Source organism: Dufourea novaeangliae, unplaced genomic scaffold (genome assembly GCF_001272555.1).
Source record: "Dufourea novaeangliae isolate 0120121106 unplaced genomic scaffold, ASM127255v1 scaffold222, whole genome shotgun sequence".
Taxonomy (NCBI): Eukaryota; Metazoa; Arthropoda; class Insecta; order Hymenoptera; family Halictidae; genus Dufourea; species Dufourea novaeangliae.
The window spans coordinates 64,875-75,580 of NW_015374093.1; the positions used below are offsets into that span (position 1 = coordinate 64,875).

Consider the following 10,706-nt stretch of genomic DNA (forward strand, 5'->3'; position numbering starts at 1 on the left):
GCACGGTAGGAGGAGCCACCGTGTCCCCTTGGCGCCAGGTAACCGGCGACCCTGGAACCTCGACGACTGCCTGTTGGCATTTAGTACTGCGCCGACTCTCGAGGCAACGTCATCTTATTTTTTTTTCACCAATTCTCGAGCTTCTGCCTTCGTCCGTGCCGTCGTCCTTTTCCGTTAGGACACATGAACATTGTAAACAGTCGTCGTACGACCGTTTCCATTGCCGATCGCGAGTCGACTCGACGTCGTTTCTCAGTGAGGATACAGTTCTGAGTTTTGAAGCAACGGTGTGTTACCTTGGCGCGTATCGTCCATCTTCTTTGTCCACGTTTTGTGTATACCCGATGGAGACGAAGATGGAGCCGCTGACACCCCCTCATACACCGCCCACGTTCGACAGATCGATGCAACAACAACAGCTACCGATCACGTCGTCCAGATGGATCAGGTCCACCCAACAGCTGGCTGGAAGATTCGTGCAACAACAGCCAACCGCAGGACAAAACGTCGGTTACCAGGCCGCGTTTATCGATAACTGGCTACGTGGTGCGGCGTTGTTAGCCGTCAGGGGTTGTTGCCCGCAGACGTCGTCCTCGCATCCTTATCACCATCAGGGCCATCAGGGTCTGCATCCAGCGCTCCCGGTGCCGCCCCCGGCCTCGTTTCTCACCAGGAGACTGCCCGGCCAGAGGCCCAAGAAGCAATTTATCTGCAAGTTCTGCAACAGACAGTTCACGAAGAGCTACAATCTCCTGATTCACGAGAGAACGCACACCGACGAGCGACCGTACTCGTGCGACATCTGCGGAAAGGCGTTCCGCAGGCAGGATCATCTTCGTGATCATCGGTGAGTTCGGCCGAAGAACGTGAAAGTTTGGATGTTTCTGTCGGTTGGTCGACCCGCGAGCCTCGAACTTGTTTCTATAGTGTTTCTCTGGGAATCGTGTAAATTTGTGCGATTCGATTGATCTCGAAGGAGGACAGTGTTTCGATTTCTCAACAGACATTCCAGTGTTTTAGCAAAATTGTCACGTATCTTTTAACCGAGATAAAGAGTTTCTACTGTTACTTCGATGTCACAATTCCTGAAATCCATTGTCGACCGATATTTACGGAAAGGTCAATATTCTTTACAACCGATGCGTCAGTCGTTAACAAGATAAACAATCTTTCGACGAATGCCGTTCGAAGTTTGAAATTCGATAACTGACATTTATAATTCTCGTTTATTAAGGCTGTGGTCGATTAACAAAGCAGATCTGTCCAAGAAGTTTCCGTTGCTTTTGAAACGGGGAACAGTGAAAGTAACGATCATTTTTTCCTTTCTAGGTACATCCATAGCAAGGAGAAGCCATTTAAATGCAGCGAGTGCGGAAAAGGATTCTGCCAGAGCAGGACTTTGGCCGTGCACAAGATTCTCCATATGGAGGAGTCGCCGCACAAATGTCCGGTCTGCGCCAGAAGCTTTAATCAGAGGAGCAACCTGAAGACGCACCTTCTCACGCACACAGACGTGCCGCAGGATCTAAGGATCGAGGCACCGGTGACAACGGAGCCCAGAATCACCGCCCCCACGACCGTCAAGCAGATGGCGGATAGGGTGAGCGGTCTGATCCCGATTCAGAGAACCAGCACCACCACTCCTAAATTGGGTTTCAGTATAGAAGACATTATGAGACGTTAAATAATTTTTTTTCTTCTGATCATTATGACTTTATTCGTTTTAAGAAGTGTCAGATCTGCGTGCTTCGTTCGTATTTGGACATTCGATGATCTTGCTCATGATCCAGTTAATTGACAATAGAATTTTTCTTCTTTTTTGTAGACACATGAGCTCTAAACGATACCAGGAGTTTTGTCTTCTTTTTAGATTTTTCAGAAGATTGTTTATTCAGGCCTCTTTGAACGAATGACAATTAGGTATCGATTGTACTAGATACTAGAGACGAGTGAAGCACGCTGACTCGAAGTGTATCATAGTCACATTGTAAATATGGTTTTGCTTAAGTTATTTGGCTCGATCCCATTAACGTCGTGAGGAAGAACGACGGAAAACTTGTCTGCGTCTTCCTCACTTTCGTCACATGTAAATAGCCGTGTACTTGTATTTATCTGTAAAATCGTTAGAAGCTACATTACTCGAAAATTGCGTTTCGTGTCCACCCGAACTTGTCCGAGCATTCAGGACAAACCGTTCATCGTTACAAAGAAAATCGACCACACCTATAGGAGCGTTAAACATTTTCTGTTTCGGGCAAATTTCATTGGAAGTATAGACGATTCTAACTCAACCTTCTCTGGTCAGGTCAAAATACACTTTCAATTCTTGTTTCAATATTCATTATCCATTAGAACTATAGTAGCTAATTAGTCTCTAGGTTCAATAGGGGATCGGAATACAAACTCCACAGTCAATTACATCAATCTTTCGACCGATTATATGGCATCAACTCGTTTAGAGTGCTCGTGTGGTACAAAACTGACTGCAGAGGGTTCAGAACAATCTCGGTAAATCGATAAAAAGAGAAGCAAACCCTTCAGCCCCAGGGTCAATTACATCAATCTCTTGACTCATTACGCAGCATCGATTCGTTTAAACAGTTCGTGTTTTAAAAAACTGTACAGGTTCCAATGGGTTGAGTAGAATCTCTGGCCGATACGTCGAGAAATAGGGAAGCAAACCCCTTAAGTTGTAGGGGTCCGAAACGTTCGCGCGTCCTCCGTGTCTCGTGAATAACGAGGCGTCTCTGTATCTCCCAAAGGCGTCAAAATAATTGGTCACTCTCAGGCCCAGACAATGATCTATCCCAGGAAGCCGCAAGGTGTTTTCGTTTATCGAGACGTAAATCGAGTTTCCTGTCCGTGTACCACCCTGGTCTCCCCCGTATTTTCCCGAAAAATTAGGAATTCCGGATCAGATAAGCGAGGGCAGGCCGAGGGACACCTTCTGGTGGTTACCTAGCCTGGGCACACCCGTGTGCCCTCTCGTCGCGTCTCTCACCAGTGACCTGTAAATAGTCCCAAAGATCTTTTTTTTTTTCTCTCCCTCTTTTAATCTAGGAAAGGTCCTGCGAGCCCGTGGACCACCCACGTCTTGTACATACGAATAGTTTATACCTGATACTCGTGGAAGGTGTCGCGTCTAGGTCGTTACACGGGGCCGACCTGTTTGTGGCTCTTATTTGACGGTAGAGCTTTCGTTCTCCGGTTCTCGGTAATTTCACGCGTTACCATTAGTTTCGAGGCTGTTGTGGATGGGACGCTGCGCGTGACGCTGCTTTTGGAAACTTTTGGACGGAAAGGATTATCAAGACGGGTTTTTGTTTTTAGTTACTTTTGTGGAGGAATTCATTTCGAATTCACGGAAGATTCGAATCAGTTGGTAAAGTTTCTGAAAAAAGAAGATAATGAATTTGAAATGTTTTTTCAAATTATAGGAAAGAACGGTGTATGAAATTATTGTAATGATTTGCATTAATTTGATGTAAGTTAGTTCGTTTGTTTTTTTCCTTAAGGTTTCCATGTCCGATGGTTTTTAACGCAGCTCCATATCCAAGAGTGTGAATTCTACGTGTTTGTTGTAGATAATCATTTTTCTCTATCGTTGAAGGTTCTCTCGTAGGCGCGTCGTATCTTTCTTTTTTGTTTCGTTCGATCGTTCTGCTGTTAATGTGTAAGAATACGCGTCTGTGTTCCGATTAAGTAATTAGCGTGTTGTGTGATCGTGTGTTTGAGCGTCTGGAAGCCGATGGATGAGTGTGTTAGCGCGTAGTCATGCCAAAAAAAGGGTGAAACGGGAGGATAATGACAGCCTAGTCTATTATAATATATATTTAAATATTGTTGTTATTGATTGGAAATAGAAATTAATTCAAACTAATATGTCGGTTGATTACTTTATTATCCTTGCCTATTATTTTCTTGTTATCTGACCAGTTTACAGTATATTGCAGTCTTTTACTGCTAGTTAATAAACCATACAGTATTAGTATAGTTTTTGTTCAGTGCTAAGGTTTTTATTTCATACGAATATGAAATTTTAAATTAATTACAAATACATTCTCAAACACCTTATTGCAAAGAACACTGCAAAATTTTCACTTTCATTTAATCAATTATATCAGAGTTGCCTACCAATATTCTTAAAATTCAACTCCACGCCGTCTTCAATCATTTGTTCATGTACACGTGTTTTTTAACTAATTGGTTTCTAATATATTTCTACGTACAATGTTTATTCTAAAGTTATCATCAAATTATCAATTTTTACCTTAAATTAACTTCTAGTCTACTTTATTTCAATTTTTTGCGGTGAAATTAATTTAGTAATGCTTTTTCGAGAAAATAACCTATTATTGTGATAAAAAGCACGATAATTTAAAATAATGAGAATTTAGTTACTTGAATATATATACTAAACAAGTTTTAGGATAGAGTCGACTGAATTTATAAAGCTAAGTAGTCAATTGTAGTAATTGACAATCCTGATCATCACTCATTTTCAATTAATTATTAATATCATAACTGAGTGACACTACTTGCTGGTTTTATTAAAATTTACCAAATACGTTAACGTACTTGTAAAGGTTAGAAATCCAAATTTCGTGGTATTTATATTAAATAACTCATAATGCTACATTTTAAAGTTTATTCCATTTTCTGAAACGAATGTAAACAAAAATTAAATAACAGCTTCATTGCATTTAACTTGTGTTAAAATTTCTAATACCTTTATAATTCTAAAATAACATTCTGATGACAACTTTCGGTGGGAATAATTTTTACACTAATATTGAGAAATTTATTGTTGGGTAGTCACTACATTCCATATAAAAAATTGTGTTCACACCTAAATTACAAGGAACCTCCAATTAAATATTGTCTTTTATATTTTAACCATTCAAAATTGCTCACATTTTCGTGAAAGATAATGTAGTTGTCGTATAAAAATTCAGTAGGTTCCTAACAATAATTTCAAACGTGTTCTTACTTTGAGTTACTCTATATAATAACATTCAATCGAAATTTTTCTAAAACTGAAACATTTAGTATCCACATTTTACGGACAATATGTCCATATACTGAAAAACACTGAAATGCTCATTTCATTGCTTCAAAAATACATTAATTAAAAATAATTTCAAATGTGTTCCCACTTCGAGTTATTCTAACCATAACTTCCACTCCAAATTTTCCCCAAACTCGAGCATTCAATATCCACATTTTTCCGAACAATATGTCCATATACCGAAAAACACTAGAATTCTCATTTTAAAGGACCCAAAATACAATAATTACGCTGGCAGTGAAAAGCTTCGCCGCGTCCTTCTAGGAATTAATTCTGTGGGGGTAAACGACCCTCCGCGCATCCCTTTTCGATCTCCTTTCAGCGGTGGTCGTTTATTGCGCGGGCCTGTTACCGTCGAGTTCCACTCGTTGGACGATCACGTTTCCCCAACAATGGCCAGCAGTTAACCTGCTTGCCGTGCAGTTAGTCCTGTTTAACTTTAATTAATTTCCTGCGCCCCTCGCGCGACAATAAAGCATAATGAAAAACCGAGCAAACAACCCGAACTGACCTATACGCTTTTTCATCAGCGCGGCGGCCTGAGCTGATTGTTGTGTCGCTTGCGTTCGTTCTGGGCACGGATTGATTCATATTTTCGTTTTCTGTTCGATTTTGTGTCAATAAAAGAAGTTTGGATACGGCCATCTTAACATAATGGATTAACACGTTGGGGACCGGAAACGTGAAATCTCGTTTTTAAGCGCGTACGTTTATTGACTGATTATTTTCTAGATAACGATATTCTTTTTGACGTTCGAATATTTAAAAAAAATTTGTTTTAGCGACTACAATTACGAATTATTTACATAAGTCCCGTAATTACAAATATGTATATGTATAATGTAAGGAATGCTTACAATATAGGGTAATACAATTTAGTTGGTTACTGGGTACTTTTTTTAAATATGCGTTGTTGATGAATGAAAACTTTTATGGTGTCTTCTGTTTTGTTCAAGTAAGCCTTGATGTCCCTGGCCAATCTGTACCTTTCTCTTAAGAAGTTATATTTCACACCCTGGAATAGTAACTTATTCGAATATTATTGGCCTTGTTACACAGAATATTTACTCTGATTTTGTATCACTAATATCGCCGGTCACACGTAAAATTTTAGCAAAATTTTATAGATTAGGGGGTACAGAAAAAATACACAGAATGGGATTGATACGAATGTGTCGCCTTCAACGCGAAATTTTCTATGATTGTACTTATAAAAATGTTGTTTTACGTACTAAATTTATTATTCTTTATCATTTACACGCTTAATCTATTTAGTCTATCTGGAAACTGATCCTTTAGCTGTTGGTTGGAATCTCTTTTAAGAAGTATTGGTAGTTAAGTAATATAAACTGAGAGGATTGACTGATTAGGTCAAACTTGTGGAAAATACAGTGCTGCCAAGATTTTGATTTTAATATGAATAAAGGATTAAATTATTTATAGATGCACTATGAACTCGTGGCAAACTTTACGAATATTATTGTACGTAGCCTTTTTAATCGCACGGTTATACATATACATGTTTTTCTTTAATATTGAACGAATTGATATGTAATATATTAATATGTAATATCAATTGATTCAATATTAAATCTTATCTAGCAAATGCCATATAATTTATACTTTTAAACTGCTTCATAAAGTTTATGTAAATATCTTTATAAAGAAGTAATGAATATATTTAGGAATATTGAAACAATAAAACCTTAAAAACATCGTCATACTTTCACGGTTCAGTAATTTTATCTGTTTTTTACTTATTAGCTTATGTAACATACACAGTGTGGTAATATTAATATGTGCATTGCAATTTCACATTTTTAAAAAATATTCTTCTAATTTTATTACAGATCATTTTACATATTTGTTAAATTAAGCATACTACCACGTTATGTTTTCAATGTTATTAAGTTTTGTAAATTTGGTTAAAAAAATTGTAAGTTATTTATTTATAAACTTTTTTACATGGGCACACATTCTTATACGGAATAAAATAAAATTAAATAGTGAATAAACGCTATACATGTAATAAGTAGATTGCGGATGTTTAGGTAAATATAGAATTTTATGAATTAATTTCTCGAAACTGAATACAAAGGAAAATTTATTTAACCTATCAAAGTTTCTTGTAGATCCAAAATAAAAAGAAAATCTGAATAAATTGTCTAAAACACTTTATTATATTGAATTTTAGGCGATCAGATATTCCATAAATGCATAAAATCTGCAGTCTATAGTAATAAGATAGAATTATAGTTTAAATCGATTAACGTTACATGCAATTTACTGTTTAACGACGTTAATGTTAATGTGATTCAGTCTTTGGTACGATGGCGTATTAATAGAATTTTGTGTGAATGATGTGTTAACAGAATTTTCTATTTACATGTACTTTCTCTCTCCGATTCATGTCACCTGTAATAATTTATGAAACTTTACATTTTCATGACATAGTTTCTTAAAATAGCAAGTGTATATAATTTCACCAGGTAAACAAGAAAAGAAATATTACATTTAACCTTTAATTTTGACTTTTAATTTTGACCATTTTGACTTTAATTCTTAATTATGATATATTCTTTATCACAGAAACTTGTAAATCAATTTAACAGCACTAGTTTACATAATGTACATAACGGTAAATGGTCATGGCAAGTATGCTTCCTCAACCCTGGTGCGTTTTACAGTCCAGGTTTACTCAGAGAGATCAGTAACAATTCCCATCAACATTTCGCAAATCTAAATATTTCTAAAGAGACAAAATTAACATTAAATCAAAGAATTCTAAAATCGTAACAGCGCTAAAGGAACGAAAACGTGATTGGATCTAAATAAACCCTAAGACCGTAACAGGGTTAATTTGATCTTAGCTTTGACCAAGTTTAACTTAAGGATTGGTAATTTATTGAACCATGCACAAGGGTTAAACATTATACATCTTTTATCCATAAAACAATAACGTAACAATGAATATAATAACTTCTCTAAATTAAATCGAAACCTAGAAAATAGTTACGACGAGAAAGAGATCGAGAAGGAATAATTATAACGTTGACCGTGAATTATGACATGGATTTCTAAAACGAATCAAAAACAGATTACTGTTTCTCCGTTCGGGAGTAGTGATTTCGTAGATGCTGCTTCGCTGATTGCTCCTTTTCCGCAATTTCACAATCGCGACGATTTATCGGACGGCAATCATCGAGGGGGTGTGAAGAATAATTGCCGCCTTCTCGAAATCCTCGATAAGATTCCATCGGGAGAAAAGGATACAAGGAGATACATCGGTGATGCAGGTAGCCGAAGCACGGTGGGAGGATGGAACAGGAGGGACGAGAAGCTCGAGACACATTTAGACGAGGAAAGAAAATAACGGAGCGGGTGGACGAGCCCTTCTCTCTACCCTTTACCAATGCCCGTAGGGACGATTTAATTACAATAATCATAACGTTACAGTTCTTGGTATCGTGGCAAGCTCTCTGTGACTTGTCCCACGAAGAAAGACTAATTGTTTTCCTAAATCGAGGACAGTCTTGCGGCTCAGGATCGCCTACAACTTCGGTCGTTCGATATTGTATTTCTTTTTCTTTATAGAAAATTTTAGAATGAAGTAATTTGCAATGAAGATGAACATGTGAATACTGTTTAAGGGGACAGGGTAAAAGTGAAACAATTAAAAATTGATCTTCGGGTTTTAATTTTTTATCAAAGTAAAGATCTTCCGGAATATTTCAAGACTTTCAAGAATATTTAGTGAGTGGAAGTAAGTGAATATCTTCAGTTTTTAAAAAATCCAATTTAACCGCCTACAACTTCGGTTGTTCGTGATTGTATTTCTTTTTTTTTATAGAAAATTTCACAATGAAGTAATTTGTAATCAAGATGAACATGTGAAAACTATTTAAGGGGGCAGAGTAAAAGTGAAACAATTAAAAATTGATCTTCGGGTTTTAATTTTCGATCAAAGTAAAAGATCTTCCGGAATATTTCAAGACTTTCAAGAATATTTTGTGAGTGGAAGTAAGTGAATATCTTCAGTTTTTAAAAAATCCGATTTAACCGCCTACAACTTCGGTTGTTCGTGATTGTATTTCTTTTTTTTTTATAGAAAATTTCACAATGAAGTAATTTGTAATCAAGATGAACATGTGAAAACTATTTAAGGGGGCAGGGTAAAAGTGAAACAATTAAAAACTGATCTTCGGGTTTTAATTTTTGATCAAATTAAAGATCTTCCGGAACATTTCAAGACTTTCAAGAATATTTAGTGAGTGGAAGTAAGTGAATTTCAATTTTCAGAAGCCTGATGACGTATGCAAAGGTAAATACACATCAAGGTTGAAACGTTGTCCTGTCAAACTATGTTTTTGTAACTTTAGGTACACTTTTTTCTAGAACCACTCAACAAAATTTCAAGTTCTTTTTTTTGTTTTATTCGTCAGTTTCTGCTCTAGAAATTAATTGATTGTAATTAGAAATATTAGCTTATTTTTTAGTATCAGAGCAATTCATAAAAAATAAGGGTCGAAGACAAAAAGCATTTTTCTAAAGTTCATATAAAAAATTTACAAATTAATTCATCTCTTCCACGGATGATTAAAACGTTCTCAATAGCATTGCGAACACTCGGAAAAAACTGCTTCGAAATATAACTATCCAAACTGTAGAAAAGTGTACCTAATTAAAGTTGAATTGTTTTTCTTATAATTTGTTCCTAGGAGTATTTTTTACCCTGTTCTCAAATAAAATTGAGGACATTCTTTTGGTTTAAGACCGCCTGTATTTGAGTTTTTGAATGTTTTAATGGAAATTAAGCTTTCGGATTTTTTACATGAAATGATAAATTGGAAAATTTAAAAGGACGTAAAATTTGTAGGTATGGTTAACCTTAGGTGTGAATATTATTGAAATAAAATTGAAGAGAGTTCTTCAGTTTGAAGTCGCCAAAAGTTTTATTTTCCGATATTTCAATAAAAACCGAATTTTTTAAATAAAATAATGAATTCATAAATTTAATGGGACGTAATTTGCAATCAAAATTAAAAGTAAGTATATATGCTAATTAAATATAATGGATAGAATCCTGCACTTCACGTAAAACTACAATTTTATTCTGGGATATTTATTAACGAATAATTTGGAATTTAATAATCTGTATATGAGATTATGATTAAAGATGGGTATTCTGTAAATAGAATTATTGGAAAATGATTACTTTATTGTGAAATTATTTCAATGAATTCGATGGTTTTATTTATAATGATTTCTTTATGGATTACTGTGGTAATTTTATTTTAATTGAATCACTAATATTTATAAACACTTTCTAACTTTCCGAATCCGATTTTATTTATACAATTTCTAAGTAAAAGATTTTTAAAATAAGTCTAATGTCATAATATTATTATAATTATGATGTTTGATCCTTTAAATGATTAAATTAATTTTAAATATAAAGGCCGGTTTTGATAACTACAATAACCTTTAGATTTTAGTAAATAGTTTAAAAAGAAATCCGAGCACTAGACAATCTGTTGCATTAAATGTTAACTTTAATACGGGATTTAAATTCAAAAGAATGAAGTTATTTCTGATCTTAGTGGTTACAGGTACATATTTTTCACTGATAATGTTTTTG

The 10,706-nt window shown here is 35.5% G+C and overlaps 1 protein-coding gene across 1 annotated transcript; it reads left to right on the forward strand.

Moving 5' to 3' along the window:
• Window positions 1-292: 292 nt before the first annotated feature.
• On the forward strand, window positions 293-1,684 carry LOC107190793 (protein odd-skipped). Its single transcript, XM_015579677.1, has 2 exons — window positions 293-847; window positions 1,330-1,684. The coding sequence occupies exons 1-2, from the start codon at window positions 345-347 to the stop codon at window positions 1,682-1,684; spliced, it is 858 nt and encodes a 285-aa protein (XP_015435163.1). The 5' UTR covers window positions 293-344.
• The last annotated feature ends 9,022 nt before the right edge of the window (window positions 1,685-10,706 follow it).

Bases quoted from the DNA above. Each gene is read 5' to 3' on its own strand.
- LOC107190793 (XM_015579677.1), top strand. From the start codon at position 345: ATGGAGACGAAGATGGAGCCGCTGACACCCCCTCATACACCGCCCACG. The intron at 848-1,329 runs GTGAGTTCGGCC...TTTCCTTTCTAG, and splicing joins GATCATCTTCGTGATCATCG to GTACATCCATAGCAAGGAGA.